Below are 25223 nucleotides of genomic sequence, written 5' to 3' on the forward strand. Positions count from 1 at the left end.
AACACTGAGTTAAAGTTCGATTCGGAAGTAAAATACTATATGTGAAATAATCAATCTGGTCACAATTTGAATTTGAAAACCGTCAGATTATTCTCCCGAACCCTGTATTATGATTAGGTACTAACTTTTCACTTTAAATAAAATTTAGACTATTTTCCTTACTCTTTCTTTCAGCTGAAAGAGAGAGATAAAGGAAAAGAGTTTAGTTTAACGTCCCGAGGCTATATGAGATGTGGACTTGCAGTTTAACATTAAGATCTGAACGACATTAGTTCCCATCGGGAATCAAACCTACGTGTCCCGTGCCGAAGGTGTGTATACTAAGCATATAACCACAAGAGAGGTTGAATGTATTTATTCCCGCATTAGGTGCGTGCTGATTTCATATTTAAGAGTCATATCTATGACTGAGCTACTTACAAAATGTAAAATAGGAATAAATTTCTTTTCCGATTTTAAACTTCTATTTTTACCTATATAGAATATTTATTTTCTTCAAATATAATGTTATTATGATTTATGACAATTTTTAACACATATCTTTAGTACAAATAGTCCTTAGTTCGATTTCCATAGTGGATAGTTTTTAGGGGTTGATAGTAAAGTGTGACGGATAATTACATGGATCAAGAGATAAGGAGCCGCCGTCTACAAAACCAGAAAATAATGACAATGCAAGTTGATGCGTTTACCATGCATCACCCAGCTGATTGTGTATTACCTAGTCACTCATATCTCTTCGTAGGCAACTGTACCAGGAAGTTTTAATTTAATTTATGGTGGGTATATTATGGGGTGGGGTGGGAATCAAGTGACACACTGCTTTCAGGGATCCACAATTTCGACAGGTTTCGGAATAGCTGAATTAGGTCAATATTGGATTTCAAACAATTACTGTTAGTTTTGAAGAACATGCCAAGTTTGGGGTTGCTCGGTTACACTAAATCCAGTTGGAATGTTATGTCTTCTACTCAATAAAATACTTTCAGAGTTTCAACCACGAGAGGTAATCTGCTTTGAAAGCATGAGCTTTTCTCACTAAATCAAAAGACATGGAACAAGGCTAAATGTTCAACGTTTTCGCTTTCTGTATGTAAGATTGAGCTCGATTCCCAACGCGAGCCAATAAGGTTCGGATCTCACGTTGAGCTGTACGTCAATGTCTCTAAAACTGGAAAGTGAGTGCTAAATTTCAAGTAACTAACTAAGTGGAAATTAAACTGACCCTTGTGGTTAATTCAGAATTTGCCTGAAGTGTCTCAAGCCACTGAAAAGTCAGCAAAAAAATTCTGTCAGAATGTCACCAGGTATTAAACCTAAATCTTCGGAATACGAAGCAAATTGTTCAGTGGAAGTTTCTGCATAAATATTAGTTCCTCACTACTCAAGGAACAGATGACAAAACGATTTTCTGAGATTAGTTTTAAATTACTACCGAGAAAGCGTAGGCTAGCGGTTAAATACTTGCTTCATAATTTCGAGATTTCGAGTTCGAATCTGGTGATTGGTCATCTTTTTCCATGATTTTTCGTCAGTTCCACCAAGCAAATGATGGAATAGTGTTTTCCAACATAGCAAGGAAGATATCTTTTTTACTTATTTTTCCACTGTTATTGTTATTGATTCCTGTGTTAATTGGACCCACAGGCCGTATCTTATATATATATAAATAAATAAAAATAATTATCACTTTTCCTCTAAAATCATACATCTTCTATTTTCAGTATTTACTTTGCTTTCTTTTTATTCTCTCGTTCATTTGTTTTCCTGCTTCCACGTTTAAAATTTCACTTAAATTTAATTAATACTTTAGCAGCGACTGAAGATAAGTTTAAAACATCATGCAATCCAAGAAAATGCAGCCATACGCAAGTACCAAAATAAGTGGTGAAAGAACAAACTCTGCCTCTAATTATTAGTTTATTTTGATAGTAGTTATGAAGTTCAAAACGGCATGAGCGATGACTGCTCTTATAAGCGTATCACGAGTGATAAACTTTTCTTAGAAAAAAAAAATCAAAATTCAGAAATCACGCACATGTAGAATCAAATATTCTAGAGCTTGTGTCCATTTATGAATATTTTGTCAGTAAATAACAATAACTATAATATTCAGGACTATACCCTGAATAACAACCAGTGTCTCGAAAGCACTGATTATTTTACACAACAATAATTTCTTTACATTCTTCAATTATACAACATTTGTCTATTTTAAACTTCTAATAGGGAAGATAACATTATAGAATGGGAATCAACTCTATACACTTGTTTATGATTGCACCTAAAATAAATCCTCGTGTTGGAAACGGAAGCTATAAACATAAGCAGCAACTTGCTTTCCAATCTCGACTGTGCAAGGATTTTAATAATAAAAAAATATTATAAATCGTCTTTTGTAAATTGTTACCTAAAATTCTTTAGATACATATCTTCTATCTTCCAGAACAAAATGCCACAACAGAAGAGGTAAGTGAAGGCTTCATTTGCTAAATTGATATTTCATTATTTCTCGTAAGCAGAAGCACTGTGAAGGATCTAGTTTCTTGACACTAAAAGAAGTCTAGTTTTCAATTTTTTTTAAGGATAGGGAACCTGGCATCCAATCTCTGTTTAACACCTTTGATAGTTTCACCTACTTACGTCAGAAGAATGTACAAAACTCACCTTCAGGCAAAATATTTAGAAAAGACACAAAAAATTATTTGTCACAAGATGTGAAATAAAAAAAAAACAGGAAGAAAGTATCATCATAGATATTCTGCCCTTACTGGCAAGTCACTTGCAGCAGCTGAGAAGCTTCCATGCTCCACGGTCCTCCGCTAACCTCTTCGTCTTCACGTATGATCTTTCTGTTTTTATATCATCCATTAATTGTAATCTCCTTCGCCCTCTGCCTCTTTCCCGCCACCATACCCTCTATGACGTCCCTTATGATACAATTTCTTCTTAGGCAATGTCCCAACTAGTTTCTCTTCCTCTTCTTAACAATATCTAAAAGTGTTCTTTTCTCCCCCACCATTTCTAACACCCACTCATTCGTTTTCCGCTCGACCCAACTAATTCTTTCCATCCTTCTCCACATCCACATTTCGAATGCTTCCAGTCGTTTTTCATCACTTTTATGTAATGTCCACGTTTCCGCTCCATAGTACAACACTCCACACAAAGCATTTTATGAGGCTTTTTCTCAACTCTCCATTAAAGGTCCCACAAAACAGACTTTTCTTCCTCCTAAAGGCTTCTTTCGCCATTCCTATTCTTGCTTTTATTTCACGTTCGCACTCATGTCATTACTAAGAATAGTACCCACATATCGAAAACTATTCACTTGTTCTATTTGCTCCCCTCCCACTTTTATATTTGACACAAACCTCTTCGTTCCACTCACCATGTTTCTTGTTTTTCTAACATTTATTTTCATTCCATATTCTTCAAAGCCCATCCTCAGGTTTTCTAACATTTTATTGATTTCCTTTTCAGATTCTGCACCAAGCGCTATATCGTCTGCAAATCTTATGCCTCTAATCATTCTACCTCCTACCGAAATGCCGTCATCATCATGTAAACTCTTTTTCACTATCTCTTCTAGATAGACATTAAATAGTGTTGGCGAGAGGCAGCATCCTTGTCGAACTCCCCTTCCAATTGCACTCTCTTCCGTCAGTTCTTCCCCTATCCTAACACTTACGTGTTGCTTCATGTGTAAGTTTCTTATGAGTCTTCGATCTTTCCATTCCAACCCTATCTTCTTTACAACTCCCAACAACAATTTCCAATTCACACGGTCAAAAGCCTTTTCTAGATCGATAAATACAACATACACCTCTTTCCCTTTTTCTATAAATCTTTCACCGATAGCCCTTAATAATTCAATAGCATCTCTTGTGCCCTTACCTCTTCTGAACCCGAACTGCTGCTCCTCAACTTCTTCATTTGTTCTTCCATATAACCTTCTGTTCAGTATTCGGAGCAAAATTTTAGCTGCATGAGATATGAGACTAATAGTTCTACATCTCTTTGGGTTCGATTTCTTAGCCATCGATATTATGATCGTCTTCAGAAAGTCTTTTGACCACTCTCCTGTCTCATGTATTTCATTGAACAGTCGGAACAATGCTTTCTTTCCCTTGTCTCCTATATTTTTAATGAATTCGATTGGTATATTATCTATCCCGTTTGCCTTTCCATTTCTAATCTCGCATATAGCCTTTTCAAACTCATCCTAAAGAATACTAAATCCTTTATCATCCTCCCCTACTTCATTTTCTACTTCAACATTTAGGCTACACGGTCTCTCCCTACTCTCATGTAAGTCTTCCACGTATTCTTTCCATCTTTCTATAACCTCATTTCTGTCGCTGACTACCTTCCCATTTTTATTTTCTACTGCCATCGGAAGAAAGTATAGAGTATAATAAATACTCTACCAGAAAAATAATCACAAACAGCAATGAGTATATATAAGTTGCAAATTCTCTCTTATCCTACAAGTAAGTTACATTTAATCGTTTGAAAATGAAGGTTCAACGTACAATAATCTACTAGCCCTATTTAAAATTTTGATTTTTCTCCATACGCGTCCTACTGAAAAAATAAAGGCAAACTGCATTTCACTGAAATGCCAACCTAACTACATGTTCAGTATCATGCTATATTTTTATGCAACCACTTCCATTATTATTCTTATTTCGATACGTAAATGAAATCTTTAAGTTTTACATCCCACGGTTATGCCGGTTAGACTAAAGGAGACGGTGATGATGAGAAATGAATGAAATGGTGGAATTAAGAAAGTGGGAGGAAACTGGAGAACCCCGAGAAAACCAACGAGTACGGTGTTTGTCCACCACGGTGTGAGCGGGGATCGAGCCAAGGACCCCAAGCACCGGAGGTGAACGCTCTAGCACTGAGCCACCGCGCCCCCTCGAAACTGCTACGTGTAAGTATGGAATGTCTTATACGAACGACTCTGTCTCTCGACAGGTATCTCAGTAAATGGGCACTTATTTATTTATTTATCTGTCATATAAAGGTAAACAATGAAGTTCTGTCGCTTTTTGTAGAGGTTTGTGTTCAATTGGCTCTCACACCATGGGTTGAATGCGAATGGAGATAATGCGAAAATCAGTTGTTGGTGTGGGTATATCCAGCCTGGTTGTGGCAGTTCAGTTGCACCGTGAACCTGTGTATGGAGAGAGAGAACATGGGACATTCACCGAGCGTCATACGGGCGAGTTCAAATTGGGGTTAAACGCCGCTGCAGCTCGGCGGAAGATATGCCAGGCCTTTGGTGAGGGTGTTGTGACTACGCAGACAGTGAAGCGGTGGTTTAACAAGTTTAAGGACAGTGACGAAACACTCGAAGACGCACCATGTGCCGGAAGACCAACACACGTACAAAGGGAAAATCTGCAGGCAGCAACTGAGGCGAACAGTGGTTAGACATGTGAGGAACTGGGACTACAATTCAGTGTGAGTGGAGAAACCATTTGGCAGCACCTCCATCAACTTGGGAAGCACTACAAGTTGGGTCAATGTGTTCCACATGATTTGACTTCGGGCCAGAAGACAAGGCAAACACACACCTGTGTTTATTTGCTGCCTTGTCTGAGAAAGAAGACATTTCTAAACAGGGTAGTGACACGTGACGAGAAGTGGGTCCTGTACGAAGCTACACGGTGCCATCACCATTGGTTAGCATCCCGTGAACCGGTTCCAAAACAGCCGAAATCAGCACTGCACCAGAAGAATGTCCTCCTGTGTTTTTGGTGGACAGCTCTCTGAATCGTGCATCGGAAATTGCTATCAGCTGGTCAGAGCATCAATACAATTGTGTACTATCAGCAGTTGAGCCGTGTTCAAGAAAAACTCAAAACTCTGAATCGCAAAGGGGTCCTCCTGTTACAGGACAACGTGGGTAGGATGACCCGGGACACCATTCTACGCCTTGGATGGGAAACACTATTGCATCCGCCATACTCCCCGGATATTGCACCATCCGATTATCACCTGTTCCATTTCTTGGACAATCATCTTAGAGGACCAGTAAAAATCCCTAGTAGAGGTGCAAAATAGACTTGGACTCTTCGCTTCACGGCCCACCAAGTTCTACCGCGATGGAATCCATGGCCTTCCAGAACACTGGCAGGAGGTATTCGATACCGATGGAGATTATCTTTGATCTTCCAGGTACATCTTAAGTGACATATCGATGTTCGAAGGTGGCGAGTGAAAAAGCGACAGAACTTTCTTGGTTACCTTTATATTTTATTTAATGAATTCAGCGTCCCAAGCATAGATTCCATCTCTGCCCTTATTCTTCTATTAAAAACAGAAGTGGTGGATATTTCGATTTCAATACTATCGTAATTTCGGATAATTTGGAAGCCTATCGTAGTTTCAAAATGTGAAACGAAACTCATTTGTAATGAACTTTTCCGATCGCCTGTCAAGCTTCTGAACTGCAAGGAGGGAAATAAGTTTTATACTGGAAATGAAAAGAAATCTTTTAAGTTTTACGTCCCACGATTATGCCGGCTAGGCTAAAGGAGACGGTGATGATGAGAAATGAATGAAATGGTGAAATTAAGAAAGTGGGAGGAACGGGAGAACCTCAAGAAAACCCACGCACACGGTGTTTGTCCACCACAAAGTTCACTTGGGGGGAAGCGGGGTTTGGACCCGGGACCCCATGCACCAGAGGTGAGCGCTCTACCACTGAGCCACCGCGGCCTCCAAGTTTTATACTGGGTACACATCATCTCGAATACTACATGTGTTTTAACTTAGGTTCATCTTTCTGCTGCCTTGATCTCTTTAAAATTTTTCTTCCTTCTAAGATACTTTCCCTTTACTCAGAGACCTTGCGTTATATTGGTGATTCATTCTTGTAACAAACGAAAGTGACTTTTGCAGCTGAGCTTTCCTGGTTTCCTCTTTTTAATGTAGAAGCTTTCGAACTCTGGAAAATGTACAATGAAACATGCTGACTACGCAGAAAATAAGCACCATATGAAGACTGCATGAAAGGGTTGCACCTTAATAGAAGAGAATGGAAAGATATTTATTGAAATCCCTTCGTAATTTATAAATGTATATGTTGATGTACTATTAAGAAAATATAAAATCAAGATGAAAAAAGATCAAGATCAAATCTTACGATTTAAGTAACAAGAAGTTTTACACACGCGCACAGAAATTTAAACCTTGGTTTTACCTAAGGAAGAAAGCACATCCCACATACAGCAAGAGTAAAATAAATCAATGAATCCCCAAGGTTGCGCATAATTCTAATTTACTGGGTTCTTTCCTACCAAATCAACAACTGGTCTCTGTACTTTTAAAGTAAATACGTGTAACATAATAAAGTAACAATACATTCACCAGTAGAATATTTCAGCTATTACACTTACATTTTCTATTCTGTTGGCGGCAACAGTCCATTTCAACTTTTACTGTACAATTAGGTTCACGGAAAGGATTGCAACACCAGTGCTTGGGTATGCATCTTCCATCGTCACACAGAATCTTACCATCACACGGATCATCACCTGAAAAATCCCAAAAATTAAAAGAACGATTTAGTATGTAGGTAAGGATATAAAAATTAAGATTTTGATCCAACCATAATCTACTCGTAGCTTAAGCTACATACGAATCAACAACTTCTTTTCCATGAAATATGCTTTATATTGGGCATCTGCAAAACCGTAACTTACCCAAGATTGTTCATAATCGTCACATAATCAATGATTTCTTGCCATTTTGCTGGTAGGAGGTGAATTACACATTGATATAAGTCCTAGAACTGTTGTAAGGCAATTGTAAGGCCTCCACATCATCAAATATTTTGCGAGTAAAGGCGTACCTCAACGCGAAACACATAATACGGGGTTTGTCCGTAAAGTAATGAGACTGGCCGCCACGACTTGAATATTACCAACTTCTGGCCTCTAAACTGACAGCAAGGGGTGATCAAAGTAACTTTCCACTGATTCAAATTATATTTTTCTTAGTTGCTGAACTGTTTTTCTTTGCAGTTGACATTCAGGGTTGATTACTATCATCACCATATGCACTCGGATCTGCAGAAGTATTACATGAACAATCGTCACTAACGTCTAATTCAAAAGAATTACCTAACTTTGGTGTGTAATCTGAAAAATATATATTAGGGATGGCCAAAATTTCCCGGAATCCGAAATTTCACTTTCCGGATTTCGAAAAAGTTCCGGAACTGGCCATCCTTAATATATATATATATAGATAAGACAGATAATTTTTTAAAAAAATACAGAAACGAGGAGTTCTGCAGTGACACAAAGACGTTTTCGTGCACACTTTCATACAAAATGAGCTCCATGTAAACAAACTATTCAGATTGTATCGTCAATTTGAAACAACTGGCTCTGTGGTAGAAAACACTCAAGGGCGCGAACCAAGTGTCCGCACCCCTGAAAACATTGAAGCAGTTCACGTTGCTCTGACACGAAATCCTAGCAAATCAGCAAGGAGGACGGCTGCTGAGTTAGGAATATCTCGTCGGTCCATACAAAGGATCTTGCATTCTGATCTTCACATGTTTCCTTACAAGATAACAGTTGTCCATAAATTAACAGCAGAGGACAAGCAACGAAATATCAGTACGCTTCATGGTGAGCGCAAGAGAATCACGTTCTGCACAACACGTGGTTTCCTGACGAGGCGTATTTTCATTTAAATGGTGTAGTGAATAAGCAAAATGTTCGTTTCTGCACAAGCGAACATTCTCACATTCTGCACGAAAGGGAAAATTATGGACAAAAGGTCAGTATATGGGCAGCAATTTCATCCCATGGAATCATCGGACCATTTTTCTTTGATAAGACGGTAAACAAAGATCGATATAAGGACATGTTGGAAAAAGATTTATTCAAGAACTCTTGGCAACAGGTCTCTCATTACAAACTCAATGGTTCATGCAATATGGAGTCCGCCCACGCACTGCGAATGTTGTTCTTGATTACCTATTTGACATGTTTGATGGGCAGGTAATGTCACATCGGCTTCCTGAGCGTTCCCAAGGTGAGAGACAGTGGCCCCCACATAGACCTGACATCAATTCGTGTGATTTCCTCTCGTGGGGCTACTTGGAAGATAATGTCTTCGCAAGGAAGTCTGCAAGTGCAGCTCAACTCAGGACTCTCATCGTGCAGTTGTGCCGTCTAATTTCGGAAGACTTGTGCAGGAAGGTTGTAACAAGTGTAAAGGTTCGCTTGCAAAAGGTTATGAAACAAAATGGTGATCACATTGAACACATACTACATTGAACTAAATTTCCATGCTCATACAATTAATTTTGCACTAATTTTGTAATATTTTGGTGGTAAATACATGTGTAATGAACAAAACAAATGGTATGACATTTCGTGCGTCACCCTGCATATATATATATATATATATATATATATATATATATATATATATATATCAATATATATATATATATCAATATATATCAATATATATCAATGTCAATCTCACACTTGCACGACCACACTGAAATCAAGTGCACCTATTACGTCATCATCGCTATATTCAAGAGTTGCTGCGCCAGCCACCCTCCGGTGTTACTCTAAGAATAAGCAACTCTTTCTTGATGTTAGAGTACACGATCGGTTGCTCGAAAAAATTTAATAGCGACAGTTATAACCAATTTTAATTACTTATTAATTATTGCTTCATATGCCTACCAGTATCATCTGTTGAAAACAATATTCAAGAATTTGCTTACATGTATGGGATATGGGACAAAGATAGCTAAAGCTAAAGTCGTCCTTACCCGTTAATACATTAATGGATTATTTCCATTAACGAACTAGGCGAGGAGAGAATCACTATACTTATCTGTTGCGAAAAACAGAATTAAACAATTCGCTCTCATGTATGGATATGGGCTATAGACAGTCACCGTTATCCGTTAAGATGTTAGCGGATTGACTCCATTAACAAACTAGATCGACATGATCGCACTACCCATCGATTGCGAAAATAGAATTTAAGAATCATTCTCATGTATGAGATATAAGCTGCAGACAGCCACTGCTAAAAGTCGCCGTTATCTGTTACGTTGTTGACGGATTTACCCGATTAACAAACTCGGCCCAGATAATCGCTCTGGCTATCTGTTACAAAAACGGTATTCAAAAATTTGCTTACTTTTATGGGATATTGAATATAGCTAGCCACCATCCGCTAATTCTTTAATGGATTGGCCGCATTAATAAACGTGGTTGAGGTAACTGCTCCAGCTATCTGTTCCAAAATACACGATTCAAAAATTCGCTTATATATATAACTAACTAACTTCGCTTATATAACTAACTAACTAACTAACTCTATGGCCTATGGAACCCGGAGGTTCAGTGCCGCGTTCACAAAATCTCTCCACTGACTTCTATCCTTAGCCAATTGGATCCACTGTCTACTTTGTATTCCTATCTCTGCGAGATCCATCTTAATATTATCCTCCCATCCGCGCCCAGGTCTTCCTAATGGTCGTTTTTCGATTGGTCTTCCAGTCAAGTTTTTGAAAGCGTTTCTACTTTCTACCATTCTAGCTACATGACCTGCCCACCTAAGCCTCCTAGAATTGACGACCCTAACAATGTTGGGTAAACCGTATAAATTATGTAGTTCCTCGTTATGAAGTTTCCGCCATTCCCCATTCCCGTTCCTCTTGGGTCCGAATATTCGTCTCAGAATCTTGTTCTCAAATACTTTCAGTCTATGTTCTTCCCTCAGAGTAAGCGACCATGTTTCGAAACCACAAAGATCAACAGATATGATTATCGTTTTATATATTTTAAGCTTCAAATTCCTCGACAGAATTAGCGACGGCAAAAGATTTTGAACCGAATAATAACACGAATTCCCTGCTTTTAGCCGACATTCAATTTCTTCGTGAATATGATTTTTGTGTTAATATTAATCCTAAATATTTAAAAGTATCCACTTTATCAAAAGTATTATTTAATATTTTAAGGCATCCACAATTTGCCGTATTACGGTCACGACGCACTTCCATGTATTTAGTTTTCTCTGCATTTACTTCTAAACCCATGTCCCTGCAAGCGTTCAATAAGTTCTCTGCATTTCTTTTTATTGTTCTCCTATCATTCCCTATTAAATTTACATCATCAGCATATGCCATAACCTGGTGAATACCGTTCAACTCTAGGCCCTGGTTGCTCTCTCTGATTTTCCTTATAGCGTATTCCAGCACAAAGTTAAATAATAATGGCGACAACGCATCTCCTTGTTTCAGGCCATTTTCGACGTGAAAGCTCGTGGACAAAAATTTTCCTACCCGGACTTTACTTTGGGATTCATTTAAACATATCTTAATTAATCTAATTAGCTTTCTCGGTATTCCAAGTTCTCTAAGAACGTTGTAAAATGTTTCTCTCCTAACCGAGTCGTACGCCTTTCGAAAATCAATAAATGAAGTACCGAGGTACTGTATTCCCACTTTTTTTCGAGTATTTGACGAATGGTAAATATCTGGTCGATAGTTGATCGATTTCGTCTAAATCCGCACTGATAATCTCCAATAATTTCATCTGCGTATGGAGTCAATCTTGCTAATAGAATATTTGAAAGGATTTTATAGGATGTTGACAGAAGAGAAATGCCTCGATAATTATTGCAGTCAGTTTTTTCGCCTTTCTTGTGAATTGGAACAATGATTGGTTCTTTCCACTCTTGTGGCAATTCTTCCTTATTCCAGATAAGGAGAATGAGTTTGTGTATCTTGTTCCACAATTTTTCGCCTCCAGCTAAAATTAACTCAGCCGGAATTTCGTCTAAACCCGAAGATTTGTGTTTCTTTAATTTTTTATAGCGGTTTCTATTTCTATTTGGTTGGGTTCTAGAATATACGTTTCTGCGGTGTTTATCTCCTTTTCTCCACGCACATTAGTTTTTGGCTGCGTGTTCAGCAAATCGTCAAAGAAATCTTTCCATCTATTTAAGATGCTATCCGTATCAGTGAGAACTCTTCCGTCAGATAGCTCGAAGTTGATAGCTTTTCTTAAATTCGTTGATTCCCTTATACATGTCCCGAATAGTTTTATTTTTACTATCATCTTCGAGTTCCTTAATTTTAGCTTTCAAAAAATCGCGTTCCTTTGTTTTAAAAGTTTTGGAACTTTCCCGCCTGATATTTGCGAAAATTTTGTGTAGTTATTTCATTCGGATTTTGTAGCCAGAGTAATTTTGGCTGTTTTCTCTTCTCTGCTAGTTTAATGCATTCCTGGTCGAACCGTGGTTTGTTCCTACGTACTTCCACGTGTCCCAATTTTTCTATTGCTGAACTTTTAATACTATCTTTAATTTCAATCCAAGTATCCTCAACACTAGTACACTCCGAATCTTCTAAAACCGAGAATCTGTTCGAAACTTCAATCTGGTATTCCTCTCTTACCTGGCTCTCTTCTAATGTCTTTAAATTAAATCTTTCCGTTTTCGGACACTGAATATTACCTTTATTCAACGATAATATCTCTCGGATTATCGCTACTGCCAGGTAGTGATCAGTGTCCCAATCAGCCCCTCTAAACGACCGGACATCAATCATGCTAGATTGCCTTCTTCTATCTACTAAAACGTGATCAATCTGATTATGTGTTCTTCTGGTTATGTGATTATGTGTTCTGATTATGTGTTCTTCCGATTTCCGTCTGGTGATGTCCAAGTGTATTTATGAACGTCGCGATGTGGGAATTTTGTACTCTTCACGATTAAGTTTTTGGATGTTGCAAAGTTCACTAGGCTAACACCGTTGTCATTACTTTCCTTATGCAGACTTTCGTTCCCTATAATCGGTTTAAAAATATCCTCTCGTACTACCTTCGCATTGAAATCCCCTAATAGAATTTTCATATGGTGTCGCGGAAGTTGGTCAAATAACCGTTCCACTTCTTCGTAAAAACTGTCTTTTATATCGTCATCCTTATCTTCAGTTGGAGCATGTACATTTAAAACAATAATATCACACCACCGTCCCTTAAGAGTAATAAAAGCAAGTCTGTCAGTAAGAAATTCATCCCGTTTAATTGCTGGTAATATTCGTTTGTGAACGAAAAACCCTGTTTTTAACTGGTGATTTTTATTTCCTTCCCCGTAAAAAAAAAAAAAAAAAAAAAAAAAAAAAAAAAAAAAAAAAAAAAAAAAAAATCCGGAATTCACAGGTCTATTTCCTTCCCACCTAACTTCCTGAACTCCCACTAGGTCCACCCTGCCTTTGGCGCGGGAGACCCGGGTTTGATTCCCGGCGGGAGCTCATGTGGTTCGGATTCTACGTTAATCAGTAGGTCCACGTCTCATATAGCCTCGCTGCTGAAAAGGGATGTTAAACTCAAAATCAACTCAACTAGGTCCATCCTGTATTTCTCTAACTCACTCGTTACGGATTTTAACGCACCTGCCCTATACAGACTTCTAATATTCCATGTTCCAAATCTCATGTCCATTTTCTTTTGCTGAGGTCGTGCCAAGTTATCAGTCCTTGTCCGAGGCTTTTGTGAATGTTTCTGAACAAGTGCCTTTTTTTTACAGGATGAGGTTGTCAGCCTTACCCAAACCCCCAAGCTGGAGGACCACTCCTAGTCGTCTGTTCGCGACTGCTTATTCAGTATATTCGCAGCTAACCTCTATATCTAGAGGCCTTCTCCTCGATCCGCAACCTGAGGACGCGCCATGCCGTGGTGACAGGAACCCACGTTACACGATACAATATATATATATATATGATATGAGTTGTAGATGGCCACCGTTCAAGTCGCCGTGATCCATTAATACGTTAATGGATTAACTCCACTAACGAATTCGGCACAGACATCGCTATATCTGTTTGTTGTAACAAAAGGAAATTCAAAAATTCGCTCATATAAATGGGTTTAAACAGCCACCGTTAAGTCTTCGTTATTCGTTGACGAATTGACTCCATGAACAAACTCGGCCGAAATAATCGCTGTTGTCATCTATTGCAAAAGGAAAAAAAATCAATTTTTTCACCATTATTCATTTATACTTATCTTTTGACTAGTGTACCCTACAGAATTGCAACATGAGAAATTATAGTATCTTTCATTTTTCGTACCAGCATAATTATCGGAACACGGAGGCTCAGACTCTTTCGGCCCCCCTCCCTTAATACTGTCGTTGAGGGGACTGAGCTCCCCAATGTTTCAGTATTGCTCTTTTCTCGTGTTCCAGGGCTCATAGTGGTCTGGTCCCTTCTAAATAGTTGAAAAGTGACCAAAAGCACATGAAAAAGTGACCAAAATCTTATAAAATGTAACTTTAAACCTTGATGCCAAACTTGGGCATAAATTCAATTTTGGAATTTTTTTCTTCAACCAAAATACGCTGAATCACAGCTGAAATACGTAATGTTTTAACATGTTAAAATTGAAAATTATTTTACTTAAGTTTGTCAGCTAATAAAATAATTGGATTAGCTGTATTTAGAGGTTCATTATTACATACTTTGCACGGTTTGTATTTCAACTTTGATCTGGATGGGGTAAGGCCAAATTCCTATGTCCAATAGTACAAATTAAAGCACTGCAATTAATACATAGCATCTAGATTGCCATTAACTGGTAATAACATTTTGTCTCTCTCAAAAACTCACCTTGAGAGCTTAAGCACCCACCAACTACCCACTGTGCTTTAGAAAGAATAAAGGCTGAACTGAGAATAAAGCTAACTTAGTTCACATGTGGCAACACAGCTGCACATGGCAACAAGTACTGAGGTTTTCAGAAGAGTAATAAGTAACAAGTTTCTGCCTTTTACCATTTATTTTTATGATATTTTTCTGAGAAAACTGCCAATGCAAAACATAAATCACACGAAAAAATTACTTTCCCCACAAAAAAGTAACTTCTAGTGACAAATTTTAAAAAAAGTAACTATTAATGACCAACTTGAAAAAAGGTAACTTTTAGTTTAAAAAAGTGACTCGCTATGAGCCCTGGTGTTCTTATTTCTTCAATATAATTAATGTCCTGGCTAAGTTTTAACACGCGGCTACTAAGATGCATTTTTAATCTAAGAAGCTCCTATTTACCTTTCATAGTCATCTACTTCAGGTTATTTAAATAATATTTGTATTCTCAGACAACTATTTTCTTTCTTCCAGAATTTCTATCGACAGGTGCTGTTTCCCTGCTCTCAGCTTCAATTATCTAATAGTGACTGATAAGCACTGTTAACAAGTAAATTACAACAACTCAGTTGTATTTCGCTACAAAAGACTGTGTTAAAGATTTCTTTTCCTTCCGGCATTTCAATTTGTCAGTAATGAAATCCAGTGTCAAGCCTTTGCTATGAAAAAGTAGTTCTTCTTTGCTCCATACAAATCTGAACCAGGATAAAAGAATGTCAACTGAAGTACAACTTAGTTTAGACTTACACTATTACACTTGTCTATTACGTATAATGAAAAAATTAAAATTTAGTAGAGTGATATCTATTCTACAAATAAAATATAGGCAAAGGGAGTCTTGTGTCCATGAAGAGTTGAAATATAAATATTTACACTTGGTAAAATAAGCGGAAACCATTAAGCGATAAACTAAAGTTACTGATTTACCCCCCTCCCTCCCCAATAACATTCTTCCGATCCTTCGTTAAAGATCTCGACTTTGAATGTTTCAATAATCTAAATTCAGCCACGCAACAGGAGGGAGGAGGAGAGGAAAGAAATATAAAAGTGATTAAAAATTACCGATGTCAGAGAGCGCTTTAGTAATAGTAAAAGGATTCACGGATTTTTTTTAATTATTATTATTATTATTAACCCAGTGAAGCGGGTAATTGATGCTAGTGAAGAATAAACATGAACACCACTGACTGTGAGTAAATTTAACAGTTAAGAACAAAATGTAACTAGCACTTACCACATTGATCCTCATCTTCATCGGCACCTCCTGGACAATCATCATAACCATCACACATGTAGCGTCGCGCAATACATATACCAGGGGAACAAAGAAACAAACTTTCAGAACACACTCCTATAAGAAATAAAGAAGTAAAACATAATTTAAATACTCAATTTACTACAAATATATTACGAGCCACATGTCAGAAAAACAGTCGTTTTAAGCAAGAAAATGATAATGGAAGAAATTTATTGTGATTGATATACAAGTGCTATTTTTCGACGTGATCACCATAAACCTCCAGATATTTCTGACAGTGTGGCACAAGCTTCCGTACACCCTCTTTGCAAAGGAACCAGTTAATGATGTCTCGAGCACTTCACTGTCGTTAAAACGCTTCTATACAAGCAACTTTCAGATGAAGAAAAAGAAAGAAATCGCTGGAGACAAAATCGGGGTTGTAAAGGGAATGAGTGAATAGGTTCCACCGAAATCTTTAAATTGTCTCAACACTGCGAGCAGCTGTGTGTGGGCGGGCGTTGTCATGGATCAGAATTCGAAAGCGTAGCATTCCTCTCTGTAGAGGAATTACACTTTTTGGTCCCAAAACACAGATGCCATGATTTTGTAAACTGATGGTGTTTGTTTGAATTTCTTCACCTTAGGAGAACCAGAATGCCACTATTGCACTGACTGCTATTTCGACTACCTAGCGTACGATATTCACGCTTCATCTCCCTATACTATATGAGAAAAGAGGATTATGATTATGATTTAGATTTCTGGGCTTTCAGCATCTACGGCCATTTAGCCCGTCACGTACGAAGTATAAGGTCCCTCGGTGAGCATACTATCCGTAGAAAGGGAAGGAAGAAAGGATGGGAGGGAACGAAGCGGCCCGGGATCTATATGTTAGGTACTATCCCGGTATTTGCCTGATGTGAATGAGGAAAAACTCATTCAAGATGGCTGGCCTGAAAAAGCTTTTTACTTTTTCGACCGAGTGCCCCCACCGGGAATCGAACCCGGGGCCGCTCGCACCTATATGATAAACGAGATCATTCTCATCCTCTTCCCAGCAGGTCAAAAAATAACACGCAGCAGCCATTCTTTGTAAATGTCTGTCAGCATTTTTGGCACCCCTTCTCGCATTAGTTTGTCAGTCACAATTCGATCAACTGTTTTCGCAATACTTCTGTAAACTTGAAAACACTTTGACAAGTTCAGTTATTGTGAACCGGCGATCGGACTGCACTTTCTCGTTAATGTGTTCTACCAGATCGTCCGTCTGAACATTAGGCCTTCCGCTACGCTCGTCATGACATTTCAACGCCCTTCCTGAAACTCTCTGCACCACTGCCTGATCATCTCTTTATTCATTACTGTCGGTCCACAAATGGTACACAATTCCCGATGGATGTCAGCTGCTTTCTGTCTTTTGGAGCTCAGAAATTGTATGATGATCTCACTTCACATTTGGCGGGATTTTATATTATGGTACCCATTTCACCTTACTGCTAATCGCATGTACGCAACTCCATTCGTAATTCTATCTCTGTTGCAAAACTAGGACATGTTAGTTTTCTAGGTCCGGTCCGGTCTAGAAAGCCAGAAATACCAGCGATATTAGTCGATGTTGTCCACTCTTAAATAGCTAAAAAAGAACATTTATCCGGCCATAGTCTTTTTTGCCAGATTGTTAAATGTACTAGATACACAAAAGTGTCGATTTTCAATTTAAAATATTAAATAACAATTCATAAATATATAACAATTCAGTTGCTGAACATCAACGACTTGGTGTCGCTACTTTAGTTCTATATAGGCCTAACTTGAAAATACACATTCCCTGGAAATATATGCTACATATGAAATTATCAAAAACAAAGGAGCTGTACTTACATTGTATCAATAATTTTCTGATACTATCTGGACATAGATATTATCAGTGAGGATTCAGAGGAAATCGACCAAATATTTACCATTCGACAAATACACGAAAAGAAGTGGGAATACAATACCCCGGTACATCAATTATTTATTGATTTTAGAAAGGCTTACGACTCGGTTAGGAGTGAAACATGGTACAATATTCTTACAGAGTTTGGAATACCGACAAAGATAATTAGATTAATTAAGATATGTTTAAATGAATCTCAAAGTAAAGTCCGGGTAGGAAAATTTCTGTTCACGAGCTTTCACGTCAAGAATGGCCTGAAACAAGAAGATGCGTTGCCGTCATTATTATTCAACTTTGTCCTGGAGTACGCTATAAGGAAAATCAAAAATAGCAACCTGGGGCTAGAGTTGAATGATATTCACCAGGTTATAGCGTATGCTGATGATGTAAATTTAATAGGGGATGATAGGAGAACAATAGATAGAAATGCAGAGATCTTATTAAACACTTGCAGGGACATCAGTTTATTAGTAGAGAAAACTAAATACATGGAAGTTCATCGGGATCGTAATACGACGTCTTGGAACTCACAGCTGGTTTCTTCCTCAGTGGTAAGGTGAAAGGGATTAAAACGGATAGGGGATAAAAGGTGTAAAACAAGAAATACATACCACTAAATAAATAAATGTAATGTAAAGAGTAGATCCTGAGATAAACGAGCAGAGCGAAGTGCAAAAGGAGTGGACTGAATTAAAGAAAGCTCGGTGTCTTTGTTACGTCACTATGGTCACATTCAAAGTAGGCATCAGAGGTAAATACTCAAGTTCTATCAATGTTACCAGTATCAAGGTTCAATGCAGGTTTGTATTTACGAATAAAGAATTATTGTTTAATCTCCCGTTGTTCTTTTGTTTTTGGTGAACCTATTGCATTAACCTGTTTTATATTATGTATATGTTGTTTTAAATGAAGCGCCAAACCCGCATGCCCTCTTCTTATGACTTTTTTTATTTTCTAACATGTTCCTTAATTCAAGTGTTAATATTGCGTTTCGTTAGGCCTATACACGAGAAGTGACATTCTAAATGAAAGCGGTAAATGCCTGACTTATTTAGTGGATCAACAAAATAACTTTTAAATCCGGTGAGATGTTTTTGTAGACTTTTTGGGGGATACTTGAAGCAGATATGTTACGCTTTGCAAGAATAGTTGAATTTTTGTCGATAATTGTGGAAAATAAGGAATTCCTATCCAATCATTTGCTTCTTTCGAAGTGACTGTTTTGGGGCTTGCAACGATCTACGTGTTTGATTAAACCACTTTTGTAAAATACACAACTTATAACCGTTTTCTTGTCCCATTTTGTATAAAAACTGTATTTCGTCAGTAAGATCTTTTTGACGATCACAAATTAATAATGCTCTGCGAAAGAAATTCTTCCATATATTTGCTTTGTACAGTGGCGGATGAGCTGACTGTCGATGTATGTAGGTAGTCCCTGCATTAGGTTTTCAACATACTTTTGTTATAAATTTGTTATGTGATCGGGTAATCAGTAAGTCTAAAAATGGAAGACAGTTATCAGATTCACGTCAGCTTAGGATGCTGATTGTTGAATTGTTCAAATATTTGTACAAGTGTATTTTCGTCACGTACAAGTAGTAAAATGTCATCAGCATAACGGTAATATCTAATATATTTAAATGTATCCTGCTGTAAAACAGAAGTTTCCATCTGACTTAAAACAATATTGGACAATATTTGGAACCCATAGCTGTTTAATTTTGTACTCCATTCGTAATCTCGAATGCAATATGTTCTGTAAAATATGTGTGTATAACGGGTCAGTACTAGGGATGGCCACATTTTCCGGAAAAACGGAAAACGGAAAATATTTTTTTTCCGGAAACCGGAAAATCGGAAAATTTTCCGGAAAATCTGAAACAGAAAATTTTCCGGAAAATCGGAAGGCGGAAAATTTTCCAGAAAAACGGAAACGGAAAATTTTCCGGAAAATCGGAAACGGAAAATTTTCCAGAAAATCGGAAGGCGGAAAATTTTCCGGAAAATGAAAATGTTCACTTGGAATAGTGACATTGGTCGTCTTACATTAAGAAATATAACGAAACATGCTACGCGAAAACAACCTGTAAATGAGGCAATGCTCTTCACCATCTAGTGCTAAAGAAACGCAACTCAAACTTAACATTGGACAGGAGAGAAAAGGTCGAGTAAATCAGCGACGAAACATTCCTTCCTCCTACATCTATTTGTACACTTGCTTAATCATGTACTTTTTTTTGTTTGCGTGAGGGCTTGCAGATCATTCGTTTGCACCGGGAAATTCCCATCATTCGTGTGTTTCGGGGAATCCCCGATTATGCGTGTACCTGAGGGCAGAACTCTGGCAGTAGAGCTGGCAGTGTGTTATTAATACAACTGGTATGTTTATATTCCAACCATTTCTTCATTGCTTATCGTGATCACTGTGATCTATCAAGGTCACAGATCCTGGGGGGCCGGGGGCAGCCCCCTCAAAGTTCATGTGGACCCCGCATTTTATTTATAAATATACAATATTTTGCACAATTTGACTTCAGTTTGTCTTAAAACCCTCATATATACCTTCTAGGGATGGCCATTTCCGGAAAAAGAGTTTTCCGGTTTCCGGAAATCACATTTTCCGTTTTCCGTTTTTCCGGAAAATTTTCCGTCTTCCGATTTTCCGGAAAATTTTCCGTCTTCCGATTTTCCGGAAAATTTTCCGTTTCCGTTTTTCCGGAAAATTTTCCGTCTTCCGATTTTCCGGAAAATTTTCCGTTTCCGTTTTTCCGGAAAATTTTACGTCTTTTCTTTCTAATTTTCCAGTTTCCGGAAGAACTATGAAGAAAGACTATGAAGAATGAATATCAATTATGTATGACGCAACAATACTCTTTGAGCAAGAATTATATTCCGTTTTCCCTGAAAATGTGGTCATTCCTAGTCTGTAGAAAGTTTAACCTTTTTAAGAGTTCGGTATATATATATACTATGGCGTACTATCGTCTTTGACCGCTTATTTAGGTTCTATAACAGGTATTTAAGCCGGGATTTTTTTTTTTATTTTTCAAGTCAAGGATGGACCAAAGAACACCGCAGATGCGGTTTGGAACCGGATGGTCAACTTGGCGGCGCCAAGTGGTGCGAAGGGACGTGACTTTTTTTCTTAAGGCAAATTTCAAAACTTTTTACGCCTTTAGTTTTCAAGATATCAGATTGAAACTTGCATAAAGATTGTGTGTACCTTTAGGTATTTATCAATTTTTTTAGATCCCTACGTAAAACCGGGGACGGGCCCGAGGGGCGGAAGTGTTACGAAGGGGTGATTTTTTCAGAAAAATTCCGGTTTTTTTTCGATTTTTCCGGTTAAGGTTTATGATACCGACACGTGGTACCGTTGGTAAGTATGCTCTATCGTGAGAAAAACGAGGTATGAACCATGATCCTACGATAAATAGTAAGGAAGCAGTAGCTGTTTGAGTGAAAGTCTAAAATTTTGGATATCCTTAAAGGGTTAAACTTTTGCAATCTGACGTCTTTGTTACATTTCTATCTGATAATTCATTGTTAAGAGCTCTTCTTTGTTCTATCAATCTCTCAAGCATTTCATGTATGCTGTTCCACCGAGTTTTAACTTGCTGTATAAGGAAATGTACTTCCAATCCTAATAACCTTTACTGTTTTTCCAGTTCTGACGTTGCCAACGTACTATATTTAAAGTGGGAAACGATCCGACTAACAACACATTACATTTTCTCGATTTTCTCTATTGCAAGACCCTTATTTATAGAGAGTTGTAGGGTCTGAGCAAAACAACATATGCTTGCATACGGAAGTTCTCGTACCGCACTTGTGATATTACTAGCATTGTCATAGACAATTGCATGTATGTTATCTAAAATGTTCCACTACTCTGCAACATGTGCTAAGTGCTGAAGGTTTACCCTTGTGTGCCTCACTTCTATTTCAATTACTTGAAGGACTGAACTTATTGAACTTAGATGGAAGCATATAGTGGGCTGTGATTGTAATATAACTTTCCGCAGCCTGCGAAGCCCAGCTATCTGTTGTCAAATCAATCGATTCCGCAGCCACACTTCTCCTTAGAAAACAAGGCCTCAATACAGCGTCAACATTTGTAAAACATTTTTTCTGGGATCTTTCTGTTAGTTTAGATACATTTGAGCGTGCGCCAGGTGAAGCGATAATCTGAGATATAGAGGTAGCAGCACCTAGATTACCATCTATGTTTATGAAATAATAATAATAATAATAATAATAATAATAATAATAATAATAATAATAATAATAATAATAATAATAAAACACTTTGATTGCATTAGGAGTTCACAATTTAGTAACAAAACATGAATGTAGAATAATAAGTAGAGCAACCCACATTATGCTTTATTTTTTTTCCAAATTATGCTTTATTATTAATTTCAATCATTGTTTTACATTAATCGTGTGTAACGTATAATATTTACTATACATTAAATATTCTAAATATCTTGATCTATTTATTAATATTTCATGCAACCAGTTTCTTTCATAATTAATGAACTTTCTACCTAATGCACTGTAAAGAGAGGCTTTACTCGAGTCAGTTTTTTTAAAAATCACTTGTGTGCGACTTAGAGGTGCATATATACAGAAAGGGAAAGTAAAAGATGCCACCAAAAAGTACAGAAAGTGCTCAACTTCAAGAGGTACACAGTATAGTGTGGAGTTCTTGTGTACTATTCATTGTTGGTGGAAGTTTTCTTCTTTTTGTCCTTTATTCTTTTCTCCACGTCAAAAGATTAGACCAAAAAGTTTACAGAAATAAAATAAGCTTTTCATTGTTGCATTGTTATGTTCTCAATGATTTTGCATTGTAAATATTGTTTCTTAAAAATATTAATACAGTATGTTAAACTTGAAGTTAAAGAGATTTTTTAAAGAATTGTGCTATATCTTTTAAATTATGCTTTATGCTTTATTTTCTAAAATTATGCTTTTAAAATTAGTTTCTTCTGGATCCTTAGACAGCCACAACCATGTTCAAGGTACCAACCATATGTGTAAATAGCTATTATGCTTGGGTTGCTCTAATAATAAGAAAAACTTTCAAATGCATACAGAAACATAGATAATAAGTCAGCATTGAGAACTGAATTGATGTATCGATGACTAGGTGTAATCGTCTTTCAGTTTAAGAGAAATTAGCGGAAAAAGTTACGAAGAGAATTATGTGGAATAGATCATTATATGAATAGCTGGCGCTAGTTTCAAGTAGTGCTACATACTATGGTATTTATAATCAATAGTACCGGTATTTGGAATTCGTGACGCCTATAATTGCAAGATGGTAACATTAGGGTAAAATTGAATTACATCAGTAAAATTGAATTTATCTTAGGGTTAAAAAGTCTATGGCACAGGTCGGATGTAACTGAGTAATAAACTTACAGAAAAAAAAACAGTCGGGACGATAGGGCGCTCGAATCGAACATCGGCCTTCTGAATGTTAATCCGATGTTCTAACGCCTGAGCTCAGTTGGAATACGTAGTGTACTTCCGCCAATACTACTGCGTGTGGATTCTATAGAATCTAGGGCGCCGATTTCTCTGTAACTTTGGGGATCCATTCAGATGCAGAAGGTATATATGAGGGTTCTAAGACAAACAGAATTCAAATTGTGTAAAATATTCTATATTTATAAATAGAATGCGGGGTCCACATGAACTTTGAGGGGGCTGCCCACCAGGATCTGTGACCTTGACAGATCACCGTGGTCACGATAAGCAATGAAGAAATGGTTTGAATATAAGCATACCAGTTGTATTAATAACACACTGCCAGAGTTCTGCCCTCAGGTACACGCATAATCGGGGATTCCCCGAAACACACGCATGATGGGAATTTCTCGGTGCAAACAAATGATCCGCAAGCCCTCACGCAAACAAAAAAAGTACATGATTAAGCAAGTGTACAAATAGATGTAGCAGGAAGGAATGTTTCGTCGCTGATTTACTCGACATTTCCTCTCCTATCCACTGTTAAGTTTGAGTTGAGTTGCGTTTCTATAGCACTAGATGGTGAAGAGCATTGCCTCATTTACAGGTTATTTTCGCGTAGCATTTTTCGTTATATTTCTTAATGTAAGACGACCAATGTCACTATTCCAAGTGAACATTTTCATTTTCCGGAAAATTTTCCGTCTTCCGTTTCCCGGAAAATTTCCGTTTCCGTTTTTCCGGAAAATTTTCCGTTTCCGTTTTTCCGGAAAATTTTCCGTCTTCCGATTTTCCGGAAAATTTTCCGTCTACCGATTTTCCGGAATTTCCGTTTCCGTTTTTCCGGAAAATTTTCCGTCTTCCGATTTTTCGGAAAATTTTTCGTTTCCGTTTTTCCGGAAAATTTTCCGTTTTTCGTTTTCAATTTTCCGGTTTCCGGAAAAAATATTTTCCGTTTTCCGTTTTTCCGGAAAATGTAGCCATCCCTAATACCTTCTGCATCTGAATAGATCCCCAAAGTTACAGAGAAATTGGCGCCCAAGATTGATTCTATAGAATCCACACGCAGTAGTATTGGCGGGAGTACACTACGTATTCCAACTGAGCTCAGGCGTTAGAACATCGGATTAACATTCAGAAGGCCGATGTTCGATTCGAGCACCCTATCGTCCCGATGTTTTTTTTTTTTTTTTTTTTTTTTTTTTTTTTTTTTTTTAAAGTTTATTACTCAGTTACATCCGACCTGTGCCATAGACTTTTTAACCCTAAGATAAATTCTACTGATGTAATTCAATTTTACACTTTACCCTAGTGTTACCATCTTGCAACTATAAGCGTCAAAATTCCAAATACCGGTACTATTGAGATAAATACCATAGTATGTAGCACTACTTGAAACTAGCGCCAGCTATTCATATAATGATCTATTCCACATAATTCTCTTCGTAACTTTTTCCGCTACTTTCTCTTAAACTGAAGGACGATTCCACCTAGTTATCGATACATCAATTCAGTTCTCAATGCTGACTTATTATCTATGATTCTGTATGCATTTGAAAGTTTTACTTATTATTAGAGCAACCCAAAAGCATACAAAAGCATAAAAAGCATAATAGCTATTTACACATATGGTTGGTACCTTGAACATGGTTGTGGCTGTCTAAGGGTTCAGAAGAAACTAATTTTAAAAGCATAATTTTAGAAAATAAAGCATAAAACATAATTTAAAAGATATAGCACAATTCTTTAAAAAATCTCTTTAACTTCAAGTTTAACATACTGTATTAATATTTTTAAGAAACAATATTTACAATGCAAAATCATTGAGAACATAACAATGCAACAAT

At 37.3% G+C, this 25223-nt stretch overlaps 1 protein-coding gene across 1 annotated transcript in view; it reads right to left on the bottom strand.

The window, feature by feature from the left end:
• LOC145662705 (uncharacterized) overlaps positions 1 to 25223 on the bottom strand; it is an 89797-nt gene that overhangs the window by 25149 nt on the left and 39425 nt on the right. The window contains exons 4-5 of the mRNA XM_081728556.1: positions 15951 to 16067; positions 7416 to 7553 (exon numbers count right to left, since the gene is read on the bottom strand). Coding sequence (XP_081584682.1) covers positions 7416 to 7553; positions 15951 to 16067 — 255 coding nt within the window. The remainder of the gene's footprint in view (positions 1 to 7415; positions 7554 to 15950; positions 16068 to 25223) is intronic.

This window comes from Thermobia domestica, chromosome 10 (assembly GCF_964235325.1).
Source record: "Thermobia domestica chromosome 10, izTheDome1.hap1.1, whole genome shotgun sequence".
Classification (NCBI taxonomy): Eukaryota; Metazoa; Arthropoda; class Insecta; order Zygentoma; family Lepismatidae; genus Thermobia; species Thermobia domestica.